Source organism: Lynx rufus, unplaced genomic scaffold (assembly GCF_022079265.1).
Source record: "Lynx rufus isolate CCGP_SWC_20201006 ecotype Redwood Valley unplaced genomic scaffold, mLynRuf1.p SCAF_13, whole genome shotgun sequence".
NCBI lineage: Eukaryota > Metazoa > Chordata > Mammalia > Carnivora > Felidae > Lynx > Lynx rufus.
This window is the reverse complement of record NW_025814827.1, coordinates 83,102-101,978: the sequence shown is the minus strand read 5'-3', so window position 1 is coordinate 101,978 and position 18,877 is coordinate 83,102. Positions and strand designations below refer to the sequence as shown.

The 18,877-nt window shown below is 39.7% G+C and overlaps 1 protein-coding gene across 1 annotated transcript in view; it reads right to left on the bottom strand.

Moving 5' to 3' along the window:
- UBE2Q2 (ubiquitin conjugating enzyme E2 Q2) overlaps positions 1-18,022 on the bottom strand; it is a 63,889-nt gene extending 45,867 nt beyond the window's left edge. The window contains exons 1-3 of the mRNA XM_047074736.1: positions 17,595-18,022; positions 5,451-5,552; positions 883-987 (exon numbers count right to left, since the gene is read on the bottom strand). Of these exons, the coding sequence (XP_046930692.1) occupies positions 883-987; positions 5,451-5,552; positions 17,595-17,780 (393 nt within the window). The 5' untranslated portion in view covers positions 17,781-18,022. The remainder of the gene's footprint in view (positions 1-882; positions 988-5,450; positions 5,553-17,594) is intronic.
- Between the last annotated feature and the right edge of the window lie 855 nt (positions 18,023-18,877).

Here is an 18,877-nt window from a genome sequence, read left to right as displayed (position 1 = left end):
GTTAGAACTCAGAAAGTGTACTACTCCTTCATGCTAGGATTCTACTTGAGGATGTACTCAGGCAAAATGAGAAAGGGTAAGCAGAAGGGTAACATGAGATCAGGTAACAATGGATCCACACTACCAGAGGAGACAAAAATTTCAAATGACAGCTACACAGCCAGACCAGAGAACAACCTGCTACGACTGGTGCAGAAGAACCAAAGGCTCCAGAGAGACAGGACAGAACACCACTTTCTAAACTAAGAATTATTATTATAAGGAGGACACTGCAAAAACAAAAAGCTCTTGAAAGAATGTCATAATAGAAAACTCTATACCACAAAATCCTAACGATAAATAATAATTCATATGACTAAATATAACAGTGTTTTAGGAAGGGGAGATGGCCCGGAAGGTGGATGGTCTAAGAGCTAAATCCTTATCTACTTATAATACAAAGTCAATAAATTAAGCCGTAAATAGGTAAATCTGGAAATCCAGAAAAATCAGAGGTGGTGGTGAACTAGTAGGCACTTCAATAACATTCGGGTTAGGCCTTAAGAAGCACAGATAGGCTTAAGGAGATGGCATTCCAGGTGAAGGTCAATGAATAGGCAAAGGCAAAAAACTGAAGAAGAAACAGTTATGGAAATCAGGAATGTTAACAAAGACAAAAAGGTAGCTGGTAGTCTGGGGGAGGCAGTTGTTTCCCTGGTCAGGTCACAGTAAATACCAGCAGCTCCAAAGACTAAAAAAATTATTTTTAGTACTTAAAATAAAACAATTCAACAAGACTGACTTCTAAATAACTTGTATAATAAGAAGAAAAATTATCCTGGTTTTACTTTTGCTTGAGACAATTTATTTTAGCTCTTGAACACTAGAGAATTTTTACTTTACCTGACCCGTGGGTATTGGTTGATCTAGCATCTCAACATCCAGGAGCTTAGGAAGGTTATATAATCTGCAGAGTTCACATATCAACCACTTCAATTGCTGACGAAGCTACAAAACACATTTCAGTAAATAAGCATTATGTTAAAGAGCCCTTAGAAGACATGAATAATGCTATGACTATTGTAACCAATCCAGTAGGAAATGAAAAAGTTTGTTACTGCTCAGTTACAACTTATAGATAAAATAACAGTCTTTAAGAAATATTTTTAGGGGCTGCTTGTATAAGAAAGTTACTATGGCCTGGGGCGCCTGGGTGACTCAGTCGGCTGAGTGTCCGACTTTGGCTCGGGTCATGATCCCACTGTTCATGAGTTGGAGCCCCGTGCCAGGCTCTGGGTTGACAGCTAAGAGCCTGGAGCCTGCTTTGGATTCTATGTCTCCCTCTCTGTCTCCGCTCACACTCGGTCTCTCTCACTCTCAAAAATAAACTTTAAAAAAAGAAAAAAAGAGAAAGAAAGTTATGGCTTGAGTACAATCCTTACAACTAATACCTAGCAGAATGACAACAGCAAAAGTGCCTGAGGGAGAGCTCTAGACATTGTCCAATTTTCAGTTGCTAACTTCTTTTCTTAGAAACTTACAACTTCAGACAAGAATACATTTACATTAATGAGGCTACAAAATATAGAGGCAGTGTTGTTACACATGGGTTATCAAATTATACATTCCAGTCATATTCATTTACAAGTAGAGACAAATGTTGTCTAGCAGACAGACCCTTGGAATCTAGAGGAACTTGGATACAGCATCTAATTCCCTGAGTTTTTGAGGGTCCCCATCTATAAAACAAGGAAATTGAGAACTTCTTATAATGGTAAAGATTAAATAAAACCTGGGAAAACATTTGGCACTTAGTAGGTTCTTAAGCATTTGTCTTAAAAAAAAAAAAAAAAAGGAAAAAACTCACTAGGAAAACTGCATGGAATAACTCAGTAAGTTCCCATTTTTACACCCAGGGTGTTTCGTAAATATATTTAAGCAAAGAAGCAAGGTAAATTATGTTTATGAACATGTCTTTCATTGTTGGAAACAAACAGTTTTTAATGTATAAGTTTAGGAATTGTGGTCTAAGAACCATGTTCAATACTTAGTAAACTTTACCTGGAACTAGTAAGGTAACTTATTTCACCTGGTCAGGAATAGTTTCCTGGATGTCTCTGACCAAGGAAAGAGATGAAGAAGCAGGTTTATGAAGGACTAAGAAAACAGGATTAAAATGGGTTAAACAAAGCAAAGAATAAGACTTTCCAAAATAGTCAAAGGAACAAGCAGAAATTAGGAAAGCTGAACAGTAAATTAGGATTAAAAAAAAAATCCTCAAGCTTAAAAGGCAGCAAAGCCCCTGTGGATTTACCCCTCCAACAAGCTCTGCTTTAAGAACATAATGAAGATAAGAAAGGGAGACCTGGACACAGACCCAGCCACTCCAAGTCCTGGCAAAGAAGAGTGCTGTGGGAGTGCTGTGGGAAGAGCAGCAGTGTAGTAGAGTCATACCAAGCAACAGGAAAAACAGGGTTGTATATCTTTCAGGAATTTCAGTTTCACCCTCCTCCCCCACCAATCCTCCCAAAAGCATTTGAAGGATGGAAGAAACTAAGATGGTTGGAAAAGATTTAAGAAATATTTAGAAGGTAGATGGACAGGTCTTAGAAACTTACTAGGTAGTTTGGGGAGGGGAGGTGTCAGGAAATGTAGGTATAAAAAAGAACTTTTAGTTCCCAGTTTCAGGCACAGGTGTGTAAAGCTTCATTATTTCATTTTGTACCACTCACAATCACAAAAGAGAGTTACTGAAGGGAAACTTGATGGGGTTGGTAGAGTACTTCCAGGCAGGTAAGTTTAAATTCAAATGTAATCATTTTTAACAGCCATGGCACATCCAAGTGAGATTCCCTGATCTATGTGATATATAAACAGTTATATGGGTTTGAAAACTTAGATAAATTTTAGCTAAAGATACAGATTTAGGAATCCCTGGAATATAGACTATGATTTAAATAACAGTAGTCAAAGAGATTTCTCAGAGAAAGCACAGAATGAGAAGAGGCAGACCAAGGGAGAAGAGCTCAGGGAAGACCAGGGGAAACAAGAGACAGTAAGTAATCTGATGCAATTCTTCGTAAGATTATCAGTTCCCAGAGGACAGGGATAGGACTTGACTTTTGTATCCACCACTTATCACAAAGCCTGGCATAGAAGCCAGTCAATTAAAAACAAAAACAAAAAAGCTTCCATGTGTTCTATTAACAGTTTCCTGTATACACCCGGGGGGGGGGGGGGGAGTATGCATAAACCCACATAGATAGCACAGATACAGTTTTTTGTTTACAACATTGTATGCGAAAGGGGCCAGGTTATAAACAATATTCAGTGCCTTGCTTTTTCACTGGTAGATCCTATAAAGTTGCATGTGTTTCTATGGAAAGACTGGCTACATTCTTTTTAATTACAATATAATATTATATCATAAAACCATTAACAGTAATTTTTATTTAATCAGCTTTTTACTGGCAGACTTTAAGTAATAAAGGTTTGTTAAATGGAGAAATGTTTTAACAAGGGAACAATCAACAGTTTCTAAATGGTGCAGAGAGATCAATGTTAGGGTTAAAGGAGTCCCTGGATTTAGAGGGACAACTAGAGATAAAAAATCTTGGTTCAACAATGAAGACAGAATCCAGATTACAATAAAAGAAGTAAAGCAAAGGTGAGGAAATACAGCTTATTCTGTCAAGAAACTAGGTTATAAAATAACTAGCAGAGACTATTAGCAGTAGAGGGTGATTTGGTTTTTGTCTTTTATGTAAATATATTAATTTTTTAGAATAAAATGAGGCCCAATTTTATGCTGTCATTTTGAGTATTTTTGGATGAAAAATTTTAGATACTGAAAAATAACCCAGTCATTTCTACTATTATAAAACTTACACCTTTAGATCTTTTCAGAGGTAACCTCCTAAAGGAGATAGCAGTAAGGATGCTATCTTTCCCTGTCCTGTCACTCCCCTGCTACAGATGTGAATACGTGTGTCTAGCTTTTTACTTTTACCTCTAACCTTCATGGCTCTCCAGATCGGCCTTTTTTTTTTTTTTTTTTTAAGTTTGTTTATTTTGAGAGACAGAGAGGGGGGGGGAGGAGGGGCAGAGAGCGAGAATTCCAGACAGGCCCCGCAATGTCAGCACAGAGCCCGATGTGGGGCTCAAAGCCACAAACCAAGAGTTCATGACCTGAGCCAAAACCAAGAGTCTGAGGCTCTGAGCCACCCAGGGTGCCCCCAACCTACTTGTAAAATACCCTTCAACCTGATGTTTTTCTGTTAATTTTAAGCATAAATGTGTTTAAACCACCTATAACTCATTTTGATAAAAATCTGAGGTAAGATTCTAACTTTGCCCAATGGTCAGTTCTCCCAATAGTATTCATGGAATAATCTACCCTTTCCTTTTATTTTAACTCATTTTAACTTATTGTGAATTATCAATTTCATGACTCTGTTTCTAAACTTCTATTGTCTTTGTCCAGCCCAGTGCCAGTATACAATATTTTTATTTAATATCTTTTGGACAACTCTCATTACTTTTTTCAACTATTATTTTTTTATTATTTACTCTTTAAAACAAACTTTAGAGTCATTTTGCAAAGTTCCAAAAATAAGACTATTGGGATTTTTAAGGGAGTTAACTGCATTCAATTTATAAATTAACATGAAGCTATGGAGATAACTGACATTTATAATACGGAGTCTACCCATCTAGGAACACAGTAGTCAAGTCTTCCATGTTAATTTTAATAAAGGATATAAAACTGTATAGAATATGACCTCAACTACTTAGAGTCTATGTATTTTACTAGCAAGAGAAAAAATACTGCTAGAAAATAGCTATCATTGTCAACAGTGGTTATATCAGGCAAAAATATTGTAAAGGATTTTTATTTCCCTTCATTTACTAAGTTCTCTTACAATAGTTGCTTAGTTTTATAATAAAAAAGTTGTTAAATTTTTTTTTTTTTTTTTTTGTAAAATGGAAAGTTACATTTCTTGGTACATTAAAAAAAAACCCAAAAAATCAAAAACGCTTTTTCTGGCTTTTACTGCAGTTACAGACTCCTGACAGAGAAAGCAATTCCCTAACACTAGCATTGATGTCATTCTGGCATTATTTCCCCTCACATCCACCTCAGTTCTTTTTCCCTTTTTCTACCTTTTACTTTGGGTAGTGATCCCTACCAAAAATGCTTGGTTGGTTTAATAATCACAATTCATTGAAAAGAGACCACTTAATTCATCTAAATTAAAGCTTAACTTATGGGGAATAAAAAAGATAAATCAGGTAGTAAACAGAACTTGAAGGCCAGAAAACAAACAGACAAACAAAACTGGTCTTCAGCTCCTTTAAGATTATCAAATAATCATTAATCAGACTTTTTTTATTATATGATCTCTTAACACCTAAGTTCTATATATAATGTTTTTGAGGAAAAAAGAAAGTAGCTTGGCTTATTTTCTCACCGAATTGTTGTTCTTAGTGTCTTCTAGACGTTCCAGCACTGATGTCAGATTTGGGTCATCGGAGTCCACAAACCATATTGGTGAAGAAGACGGGTAAGATTCCTATTACAAAGACACCTATGTTAAACACATTTTCATACCGACTAACCTAGATATGCAAATACACTACACCACCCACCAAATAGCACAATGACCATGGATTTAAGTAAAATATATCAGGGGGAAGAAAAGCAACACATTAACATCTATGTCTGGAGAGAAGTTTCTTTTTATGGATATTTTTTAAAACAAAGTTTTATGGTATAATCTTGCCTGCTCTCTGTCAGATAATCTATAAATTTAAAATCAAACAAAAAGAGTTTACCCAGCAAGCAGTAGCCTTTAAAATAGAAAATAATACACTGCAAAAGTTATGTTTTATCAAAAGCTGAAAAAAAAAACCAAAATGGTACTCAAGCACCAGGAAGATGGACTTCCTTCCCTTACAAAGAATGGTCAATCATGGCCTGGATTCTCCAGCTTTAACATTTTTTTTAAGGGCTTTAAAATCTGGAATCATAAATAAATCCCTCAAAAAGCAAAAACAAAAAAACAAAAAAAAAATAAAAACAAAAAACCTCACAACCTTGAAGTATAATCTATAAATTTAAACCATACTTACTTTTGCCTTTTAATATAAGAAAGCTACATTTAAAAAAAATTTTTTTAACATTTATTTATTTTTGAGAGACAGAGAGTGAGCAAGGGAAGGGCAGAGAAAAAGGGAGACACAAAACCTGAAGCAGGCTCCAGGCTCTGAGCTGTCAGTACAGAGCCCAATGCAGGGCCCAAACCCAAAACCGGGAAATCATGACCTGAGCTGAAGTTCAATGCTTAACCGACTGAGCCACCCAGGCACCCGGAAAGCTACATTTCTAAACTTTATCTAGATGAGATCTAACTCCATTTTTAAAGGTAAAGCAAAGGAGTACAAACTAGGCACATGTTTTTAAATCCATATAGACGTTAAAATGCTTTTTAAAAATCTCACTATACTCTCTGAGCAATTATAGAAGTTACTTTAAGTTTTTCTCCATTAGAAAATTGGCCCTAAAAAAAATTAAAAATTAAAACAAAAATCCCATTTAATTTTGCCTTTTTCCTAATAATTTTCATCCCTTCTCAGACTATAGAGAGGGATGTGGTTTCCAAAGGAACAGATCTCTTTAATTAGGTAGGTTAAGGTTATTTCCTAAATATAGCCAGTGTTAGAAGGCAGAACAAACAGCAATATAGTGACCATATGCTACATACAGCTTTCACTTGCCATTAGAAGATGGGCTTTTGAGACAGGCATTCTTCTTGTACAGCCACTGTCTGTGTGCTACAGCTCAGAGGTCAATGATGTTCTTTAACACTGTAGTGAGCAACCTCTAAAACAGTCCCAATAATCCTAACCTGGTAATTCCCTCCCCTAGACCTAATGACTCACTTTTAACAAACAGTACATCAAATAATGGGATGTCATCTCTAGGATTAGGTGACAAAAAGATGAGAACTTCTGTGTTGCTCACCCTCTCCTGCTCTTTTCATTTTTTCTGACTGAAGCCATCTCCCTATTGAGAGGCAAGAGACAGTGCAGCCTCTGACCAACTGCCAGCTAGAAACTGCAGCCCTCAGACCTGAGGCCTGTAAGATTAATCCTACCAAAAACGATATGAATGAGACTGGAGACAGATCCTCTCCCAGTCTCACTTTGAGAGCACTGCAGCACTAGTCAACCCCTTTACCGTCTTGTGAGAGATCGGAGCCAGGGAACCTGATAAACCATGCTCAGATTCCTGACCCACAGAAACTGAGATAATTTTTGCTGTTTTAGGCTGCTAATTTTGTTACAGAGCAATATATAACTAACTCGAGTTCCATAAAATTCCAACATTTTATTCCATTGCAAACTGGGTACTATCAAGAAATGCTAGTTATGTATTTTTAAAAGCACAATTACATATGTTGATTTTTAAAAGTTAATGAACAAAGCACATGCTTTCACCTACTAATAGATATTTACTTTGTTCATTTGTACTGTTTTCTATCGCAAATTAGGGAAAAGTCCTTAATACTAGATACTAGCAACAGAACAATTAGATTCTAGGCATGGAAAAACAATTTTGCAGAACAGGATTAAAGCAGCATTGCTTTAAGAACTATAATCTCAATTACATTATAGTTCAAGCCAAACGGAACAGAGTATTTTTAAAGCCCTTTACCAAGTATTCTTTGAAGAACAAAAAATTGTACTGAAGGAGGATATCATTGTATCTATTTGGTAATGGTTTATTTTGTTTTCCCACTCCTCTAATTCTCATGGTGTCCCAAATCTCTACACAGACAAAAAGAAACTTGGTCTTCAAAATTAATCCTATTCTCAAAGAAAACTATTTATCGAGTATTGCATTTTCTTCTTCAAATTCTTCAGCCAAGTTTAGGAACATACCACTAGACCTTAGTTTTGTATTTGCAACCTTAAAAACAACAGTAACAACAACAAAACCTAGATTTAGAATTTCACTGTGTAGATTACTTCTACATAAGCAAAATAAAATATATGAACTGTTGCTCTGGACTAAAACCCCTTAAAACCATATTATGAGAACTGCAACAACAAAAATTATTGAGACCAGTTAGCACCCATGACATGTTCTTCCATTCCTATACATGAGAAGGTAGGATATATAGTTGATCTAAGCAACTATGTCAACAATTTTCAAAGTGGGGCCCCTTGAACCCCTAGGTCCAAACTACTTCTACAAGAATATAAACTGCCTTTTTCAATGTATTGACATTTGCACTAAAGGTATGCATACAATGGTGTGTAAAACTGGTGGAACCTTAGCACAAATAAAGGCAGTGACACCAAACTATACTTATAGTCATGGTATTCTTCACCACTGTGCATTCAAGATATTTAAAGCACAAAGAAAAAGGTGTTTTAGTTAAGATTATCTGTGAAGAAGTTATTTTACTAAACCTCAAATCCTTACATAGGTCTTTTTAATATGCCAACTGATGAAATGGAATGCACACATGAAAACTACAGAATACTTGAGAAAAAGCATTTACGTGACCGAGCTGTGAAGTAAACTAACCACTTTAATGGAACACCAATTTTACTTGAAAGGATGACTGACAGACAATGGTTATTTCTTTTTTTTTTTTTTTTAATTTTTTTTTTTTCAACGTTTATTTATTTTTGGGACAGAGAGAGACAGAGCATGAACGGGGGAGGGGCAGAGAGAGAGGGAGACACAGAATCGGAAACAGGCTCCAGGCTCTGAGCCATCAGCCCAGAGCCCGACGCGGGGCTCGAACTCACGGACCGCGAGATCGTGACCTGGCTGAAGTCGGACGCTTAACCGACTGCGCCACCCAGGCGCCCCGACAATGGTTATTTCAACTTGGGTTTTTGACAGAGGTTTTCTCAAAAAAAAAAGAAAAAAAGAAAAAAAGTGTTATTTCAAGGAAAACAAAGGACAGTATTTATTATTGCCAATAATAAAATTCAAGCTTTCAAGCAAAAATTAGAATTTTTGAAAACCTGTATCTACCACCATGAGCTGGAGAGCTTTATCTTAACATAATGCTTTCATGTTATATAATAAACATATCAACATTTAGAAGATTTCAGTGAACGTATTTTCCAAATAACCAATGGATGTTATAAATCATGCAAGGGGGCAGAGGATGGGCTAAATGGGTGATGGGTATTAAGGAGGGCACTTGTCTTGTTGAGCACTGGGTATTACATGTAGGTGATGAAAATTCTACTCCTGAGGCTATTATACTATATGTTAACTAACTAGAATTTAAATAAAAATTTTGGGGGGAAAAAAACATGCAAGAGTAAAAGATCCATCCATTCACAGTTCAAGAAAAACCTAATTTTGGTGAAGTATTCAAAAAGAATAACTATAATTGTTTAAATGGCTATTAAAATATTTCTACTTTTCCAACCAAGTGTCTGTGAGAGGCTGAATTTTCTTCATAATATTTCATTCAAAACAACATATCCCCACAGAGTGAATGTAGAAAGAAATGACAGGCCAGACATCAAAGACATTTATCAGAAATGTAAAATTATGCCACTATTCTCACTAAAATGTTTTGGTGTAGAAAATGTAGCCATTTTTCATAATAATATTTTTATTAACATGTAATGGGTTTATTTCAATGAATATTTTAAATATTTGTTTTAATTTCTAATGATAAATATTAACATATAACCTACAAAAACAAAGCCTCCTTGGGCCCTCAGTATACTTTTAAATAGTATAAAGGAATCTGGACTCCAAAAAGAAGAGCTAACTTCTCCACACCTCCTCCCACTTGGCCCAGAATGTCTTCCTTGGAAGAAACATCCCTTCACCATTCTATATTAACCGATGTGGTTCCACTGGAGCTAGTTTTCCTAACTCCTTCCCATCCTCCTACCTCTTTCCCTTGACTCAAAACTTGGTCACAGGGCTCTAATGAGCCCGTTCCACTCCCAGTGATTAGCGGTCAGGTGGGCTTAACCAGGCAAATCTAGGTCTTCTCTGGGACTAAAATTCTCTTTCTGGGAGATCTGGAGTCATAAGGACAATGCTGGCCAGCCTGGGGTAGCCAGCATTTATCTTACCAAAACAAAAAGGGTTTATGTAAACCCTTTTCTTTTTTTTTTTTTTTTCAACGTTTATTTATTTTTGGGACAGAGAGAGACAGAGCATGAACGGGGGAGGGGCAGAGAGAGAGGGAGACACAGAACCGGAAACAGGCTCCAGGCTCCGAGCCATCAGCCCAGAGCCCGACGCGGGGCTCGAACTCACGGACCGCGAGATCGTGACCTGGCTGAAGTCGGACGCTTAACCGACTGCGCCACCCAGGCGCCCCTGTAAACCCTTTTCTAAAAGGTCATAGATACTAGTATTTTCTGCCATGACGTGAGACTGCACACTTGCTAACATTTTTGCCAATCTGTTAAATAAAAGGTTCTACCTGGAAAGGGAAAAAAGTTCCTATACAATATAATTTGTTAGAGCTCCAGAAACCAGTTCATCAGTAAGAATGGAATGCCATCACTTCTAGGAAAGTCTCAAAGGATAATGTCCTCCATGCACAAGAATTTAGCTCTAGCTATTTATGTCCAAAACATTACTTAAAATAGAAAAAAAAAAAAAACCAATAGAAATCACCTATACGTCCAATACCAGGAAACATGACAAACTCCATGTTACAGTCCTACAATAGAACACCACATGATAATGGAGGACATTATAGAGGAATAACTTATGACAGATCTACAATTCTGTCAAGTAAAAAAACAGATTACAAAACAATCTGATATTTAAGGGAGAGGAAGTCTATATAAGCATAGGAGAAAAGACAAGATATATATCAAAAATTTGATAGTAGTGTCTTCTGAGTGGTAAAATTACAGGTGATTTTTTTTTCCCATTTGTGCTTATCTGGTTTCTCAATTTCTTACAATAATAATGTCTTGTTTTCTACATTATAAAACATCCACCACCACCACCTCTGGAAACTAAGCGTGCACAAACTTCGCATCACGTTCAAGGTTTGTTCAGTGTAATATTTAAAAGACAATCTACTTCGGGGATGTCTGGGTAACTCAGCCGGTTAAGTGTCTGACTCCTAGTTTGGGCTTAGGTCATGATCTCATGGTTCCAGGGGTTTGAGCCTCAAGTCAGGCTCGGTGCTGACAGTACAGAGCCTCCTTGGGATTCTCTCCCTCTCTCTCCACCCCACACCCCTGCTCCTGCTTGTGTTTCTCTTTCTCAAAATAAACTTAAAAAAAAAAAAAAAGACAATCTACGTCAAACAGCATCCAAAATTATGACCAATAGATTTAAATCTAAGCATACGCTCAATCTCTCAAATATATGAAGCATTTTAATTTTTACAACTAAACATTGTATATCTTGAAAAGATAGTTTCTTTACTATTTCTCTTTAAAATAGCCCACAATGTGCCAATTTTAAGCACTTGGATGGTGCTCAAAAATCTCAATATAAGTTCAAGCAGTTTTCTTTACATTGTATGTTTCAGTGCTTATAACACAGCTCTTTTTCACGAGAATTATGAAAATTTTAGACTTAAATAAACAATTATCTAGGCATCTAATTACTCAGGACCTTTTTTCCTCCTGTTCTATTAGTTGTATCAGGCTTGCAGGATGAAGTTGTCTGTGACCACCACCATAAAGGTTATGAGGGAACACATTTTCAAACAAGTTCATCACCACTACCATTATCACCATAAAATGTTACATTATCTTAATCTGAGGCAACACAACTCAAGGTTAATCAAACCAGCCTCTTAGCCCATCATTGCTTATGAAAATTATGTCTAATTCAGAAATAACTTGTCTACTTTCTACGTAAATCCACTAAGAGATCAAAGTGTGGCTCAACATTAAGCACCAGCCAGCAAAACTGCCTTCCAGGCTGCTCAGTTTCTGCTATCTTTCCAAATAATAGAACATAGAACATGGCCATCTCCAAGGACTTCATAACTTTTTGAAAACTGGTGCACAAAACTTTTTGTTGAAGGTTCAGAGGTATAACAGTTGTAATTCTTCCAGAGTCCAGTTATGACACACACTACTTTCACATTCTGTTGTTCAGTAAATGTGGGGTGAACAAAACTGACAGAATTACCTTATAGGACCCTAATAAAAGTCTAACTGCTCTGACATTAAAAAAATAAAAAGCTACCAAAAAAAAGAAATTACTCCCTGCTAATCATTTTATAAGTACACAACTAAGTAACATGATCGGAGCCCACAAAAGCAGAATGAAAAATCTAATACCTGGTGAAAGAAAAATACACACATACCCTGTGATCTGAAAAATACTTAAGTGTTCTGAGTAGCAAATTACAGCTAATCAAAACATCACTGTAAGTAAACTGAGGCAGAGAAAGTAAAGGTGCTGAAGAAGAGTCAAACCACCCAATGTGCAGAAACCACTAGACAGTTTCCTTGGTCCGGAGTCTGCTTTGTCTTTCAGAATAATCTTTTAGAAGAGAACACAGAACACTGTTACAACAGCCTTGGAAAAGGGAACTCCGGTTCATCACTCTGGCTCTCCAGGAATGCTTTACTTTTGGCAGGGACTGTTTGTCAATTCAATTCCCCACCCCTCAACTAGCTGACATTTATCTAATACTATCCTTTTCCAGGTCTAAGGAAGTTTAACAAAAAATCAAGTTACTAAGGGTATACACCATTCATAAAATGGAAACCTAAGTCTCCTCTTCATGTATCTGTTCTTCCAAGGGCGGGCATAAAAATGGGGATAAAGGAGGATAGATAGATAACAACTAGGAATTTGACTCTATACTATAAATTGGTCAGATGAATGGAAACAATGATTCCTCTGACCCGAAAGTACCACTAAGGTGTTCAGCATGATGGTTCTGCTATTTCCAAACGATTCTCCAGGAGTTCAATTTGGAAAAGTAATCTGTCCCAGGAGGGCAGACCAAAGAAAAAGTCTTGGACTCTTTAACCAAGTGAGTTGTTCATGATTTCCTTTGTATAGCCTTGATGGGGCTACTTTTTAATCAGTGTAAAGACTAGAAACATAAAAAATTAAGAAATTAACAGCACTGATTTATTTCCCATGTAAATCTGTTAGAAAGCACTTTTCAAAATAAAATGTTATTCAGCCATCAATTTCAAAACTGTAGAGGGAGGACATTATTCTTGATAAAGAGCTTTCCTATATAAGCTTTCAAGCAGGACAAAAAAGTATTATCTACTTTATAGAAAAATACAGTACAGGAAGTGATTTGCTTAAGGTCCCAGCTACTAAGTATAGACTAAACCTTTTTCTCTCACCTAAACTCCAAGCTCTAACATTTGTTATTTTAGTGTCTGGCTGTGGGGGCAGGGAAGGGAAGGGAATTTTTCACAATGATGAACAGAAATGTAATTAGCGAAACAAAAAAATGTGCTACCACACATTTTACCACTGGCAAATAGTCACTACTCATGCAGAAAGAGTAATGGTTTATGCTACCCAAACAATAAAAGTATGAAGTTTTATTTGTTTACCAGCTAATTTACATCCTGGGGGGGATTTTTCACTCTGAAACAGTGATTCCCTACCAAGAGTTACCAGATGCCAAGAAGTCCATAAAAGGAGTAGTGGAGTTGCCAAGTCACGTTAGATATTTCAAAAGGACTAAAAGAAAGCCATATATTAGCTCCCAATAAGGCCACGCAGGTTATTAAGACAAGCTGCTTTGCTTTTAGGTGTGAGCATAACAATTGGATGTTAGTGCTAACTAGCTATTAGATGTTTGCATGACACTCCTTCATATCAGGAATTCACAGAAAACAGTAAGAAAGACTCATTGAGATTGAAAATAGCATTCCTTCCCTTCATATTTAAGATTAGGACAGATTTATATAACAGGAAAAGATTTAGTTCAATTCCTTTGGCTTATACAGTAAAACATCTGTTTTGTTTTTTACTTCTTAAACCTGTCTTTCATATGAAGTCAAATTACAGATTTCCTATCTAGTGACCTTTTAAATCTTAACAATTGTGGGTAGAGAGACAGAGAGAGAGAGAGAGCGCACGCGCAAAGAGGGCAGAAGGGAAGAGAATCCCAAGCAGGCTCCACACTCAAGCACAGAGCCCAACATGGGACTTGATCCTAGGACCACAAGCTGAGCTGAAATCAACAGCGGGATGCTCAACTGACTGAGCCACTCAGGTGCCCCTAAATATTTAAATGTTTCTTGATGTTATATTTGCATTTTTGACAAACTCTTTGCAGTTAACTTACACAGTAGTTAAGATTTTTGTTCAAACAGAATATAGCTAAAATGGTGGCCTTATAGCCAATAGGACAGATATTTACTGAGCATTTACTGAGTGGAATATAAAAAGCATAATTATAGACTATTCTTCCCTGCCATCATAAAAAAAAAAAAAAAGACAATCATCTAAAACTATTATAAACAAAACATAAGAAAACAAGGGGCATCGGGGTGGCTCAGTTCGTTGGGCATCTGATCTTTGGCTCAGGTCATGATCTCACAATTCGTGGGTTCAGGCCCCATGTCAGGCTCTATGCTGACAAGCTCGGAGCCTGAAACCTGCTTCAGATTCTGTGTCTCCCTCTCTCTCAAAAATAAACATTTAAAAAACATGTAAAAAACAACAACAACAGAACCCAAACAGTAAATAGTAAGGTCTACGGAAGGGAGGAAGGGAAAATAAACACTAGCATAAACTGAATATAAACTCATAGAAGAGCCTTGAGGGATGGTCAGACATGGAAAGACAGATTGGAGTGGGGTAAGGGGCACATTCCATCTGGGAAAAACTTATGCAGAAACCTGAAAGAAAAAGGGGGCACAGTATCTTTAGAAAATTATTCAGAAACTGGCATGCATGAGTGTAAGGAAACAACTGGTGAGGTACTACTCACTCAAATGTTAAAGAAACTACATAAGTATGCTTCTTGGTGAGCAATGGAAAAGACAGTCTGGTATACAGCAGAGCTCAATAAATATTTGGGAATAAGAGAAAATAAGAAAAATTAAAGAATAGATCAAACTCATTACTTTTTTTTAAGAGCTATAACCTTGTAGAGAATAGCAATTCACAAACACAGTAGATACGTGTGGCATTTGAAATCCAATTCCATTTTTCTTTGCTCTTTCCCTCTAAAAAATGGCATGGACACTAGCAAGCCATTCAGATTTTATAAAAGCACTTACCTATGCGTAAAGGGTCTTTATCTTTTAGAGATACTCACTGAAATATTTACAGATGAAGTGACAAAGGGTCTTTATCTTTTAGAGATACTCACTGAAATATTTACAGATGAAGTGACAGGTCAAGAAGCTGCTTCAGAATAATGTGAGGTGGGGTACAGATGAAATAAGATTGGCCAAAAATTTATCACTGTTGCGGCTGAGTACATGGAGGTTCTCCACACTATTCAACTTCTGTGTATGTTTGATGTTTGTCCACAAAAAGTTAATACACATTCATACACACTGAGCTTCCATCATGATAATTATCTTTGGATAATATCTGTCATAATTTTGAGTAGTTTCTACTATGGTACCATTATACCAGTCCCTACCAAATCCTCCTTTCACTGGGTGTCTCTCATTCACTCCTTGCTCCACTTCCTAATCCGGGTCTTCACTCAATACTTTGTGTGCAGCTTACTCCTATCAGCCTATTGTGGGTGGGCAGTGCTGGCATTTGAAGAGGAATAATTCTTTGTTGTGGCAGACTGCCTGAACATTACAAGACATCTGGCATCCATGGACCCCTGGCACTAAATGCCAGCACAGCAGCACCACCATCCTACAAGCGATTGAGATAACCTAAACCATACATACACATTTCCTAATATCACACACTAATTAAACCTGTAGTGAACTACCCCTAGTGCTAGATGGGAAACACATTTTTCCAACTTACTACCTCAGTAATTTAGTAGCTCCCCACAGCCTACAAGTTCAGTACTCTATCATGCAAACCAGCCCTACCTTTTCCTGGTCATACCCCCAACTTCAACCAGAATAATCACCATGCAGGCCAGTCTCTGTCATGGTCACTACTACCTCCTATTTCCCATCCTTGGAAAATCTTCTCTTTTACCAGCCTCTATCCCCATAATTTGTCAACTCCTAAGCAAAGCACATTTTCTCAAGCTTTGGTGTTTTGGGATTGCATTTCTCTGCTTAAAATGCACTTCCACTCCAAGATTCAACTCACCTGTGGCAGCCCAACTCCACGTCAGCCTCTCACCAAAGCCTTCTCTGAAGCACCACCCCACGACCAAACTCAAAATTAATTGCTCTTTGGCTTTCAGAATGACACCACAGAACCTGGTAACACTTTGTTATATGAAACTCTTCCCCTAAGATTTCGTTCTGAAAGCAGGGAATGCGTGGTCTAGTTTTGCAGAAACCAGTCAAAACCTAGAACAGAACACCTATATGTTCAATAGATGGCTTCTCTCAGTACAGCACTTGTTATTTTTCTTTCAAAAATACACCCTATTCCCCCAGATATTCTTTCTGAAAATTATTTTAAGGTCAATTATCATAACTTTAAGGCCTTTCCAAACTCTGGAGTACCGGGCATACTTTAGGCACCTGAGTAGCCAGGTGCCTAAAGGCACCAAAAGGACTTCACCAAAAGGAATCAAAGACACGAGACTTGAAGGAACATGAAACTACCACCTTGACTCCTGTTATAAGGACCATCCATATTCTGCAGTTTGTAACAATACCCTAAATCAATTTCACCACAGTTTAATCACACACTTTCACGAAAAACATTCAATATTTCAATTATCTTACCAAGTCCCGGGTTTCTAACAAGCTTCCAACTTGAAAGAGTAAGCTTTAAATCGTCTTTTTGGCTTTGGGCAACCTTTTGGCTGCAAATAACTCATTACTTACACACAGGAGGAGCTATGTAAGCAAACACGGATACCACCACCTGCCGAATCCAGGTACAAAGCACCTTTCAGAAACACGTACGCGCAGAGCCAGGCCAGCAGGAAGGGGATAATTCAAACAGTACCAGAGGCTGCATTCTAAACTTTTTCCCCCTCGAATGTATTAGTTTTCAGTAGCAGTTTTTCCTTAACACAAACTTAAAAATAATTGGGTGAATAAGCAGGACCAGGAAAACCTGACTGAAGAGTAAGGCGTTAAAACTGGAGGGCCCTTCCCCGCCGGGGTTCAAACAGCCATAGCCGACCGGCCTCGCGTGGCCCCGGGAGCAGGCCGGCGGTGGGGAGCCATGGCGACCCGGCGAGGGAAAGGGCCGCCGCAATCTCCCAACCCGAAGCGCGGAGACGGGAACCTACGGGGACCAGCCCCAAACCCAGACTCGCGGAAAAAGCTGAGAAATGCGCCGCCCGCCTCCTCCCACCCAAGCCTGGAGCCTGCAAGGCTGGGCCTGGGCTGGGCCCCTTGCCGGAGGAAAGGGGCGGATTCGCCCCGCCCGGGGACCCGGGAACCAAGGGGCCTCTACAGGACCGACTCCCCTTTGTCCGGGAACTCAGGGGACCCCTTTCCGCCTTCGCCTGGCTCCGAGGGGCTGAGCCCGGGCGCCTCACCGTGATGTTGCAATGGAGTGTGAGCGGCGGCGGCGAGTGTAGGCTGCCGGGCGGTGCCGCAGGCGGCAGCAGGAACTGGCAATGGAGCTCGTCCAGCTTCCAGCTGACGATGCGGAATCGCTCGTGGTTCTTATCGAAGATGGACGCCAGGAACTTCAGCTCTGCCTTGAGCCCTGACACGGACATCTTCCCCTCATCTCCGGCAGGAGGGGTGCGAAAGGGTAGCCGGGCCCGGGGCCGCCGTCACGGCCGCGACCGCCCCGCAGGGCCGGTCCGGGACCGCGCTCTTGCGGCTCCGCCTCTCCCCGCCGCCGAGGCCCGCGTGGGATGGCGGCTGAAAATGGCTAGGGACACCGAGGCCTCGGCCAGCAACTGTGTAGCGGGCGGCCGGAGCGGCTGCTCTCTTTGTAACTGACTCTGCCGGCAGGGGACCGCGGCCCCGCGGCTTAAAAGGGCAACAGCGACACCGCCCCCGCTACCGACTGGGAAAGGGCTGCCCCCACCCCGCCCCCATCCCCTCCCCGCCCCGGCGCGCCCCGCGCGCCCCTGTTCCGGCGCGTGCACGCGGCCTGCGCGCGGGCCCGCCTGGCCGCCCCCTCCTCGCCGTGACCCAACCATCTTCCTCCCCAGCCCATCTGCTTCGCTCCTCGTGCTCTAAGACGCGAGGCTTGGGGCCAGCTGGCTCCCAGGTCCCTGATCACCTGGAGGAGCAGGAGACCCCTGCGCGCCCCCGCTCCCAAGCCTGGGGCGGGCCACGTGCGCGGCCTTTTGCGCCGGCCACGTTGGCGCTGCTGCGGACGCGCGCCAGCCCCTTGGGGGCGGCTCCTCCTCTAGGCTCTGAGCACACCACCCACTCACCTGACCCAGGCCAGGCCCTAATGGGAGGCGGCGGGCGGCGGGTAGCTCTTCGGACGCAAATCGGCCCAGTTACCTTCATCTTCGCTGATCTAACCCCAGTCCTAGCCCCACTTCGCTACCCTGGGTTCCTGCCAGGGCCTTTTTTCTCTCTTCCTTTCCTGCCTTGAGTTTTTGTCCTGTTTCCCAAGTTTAGGGAAACCCTCCACCTCCCATAGAGGCAGGGCTGGCCTATTTTCAGTAAAGTCTTAGCTCAAATGTCATTTCTGAGAGGGCCTCCCTGACCGCCCAATCTAAAATAGCCACCCAGTCACTATGTCACATCATCCTATGTTATTTTTTTTCCTCTCAGCACCTATCACCATCTGATATTTTTCTTGTTTGTTCATTGCCTCTGCCCAAGGTGAATGTCTTACTCAGGGTGGTAT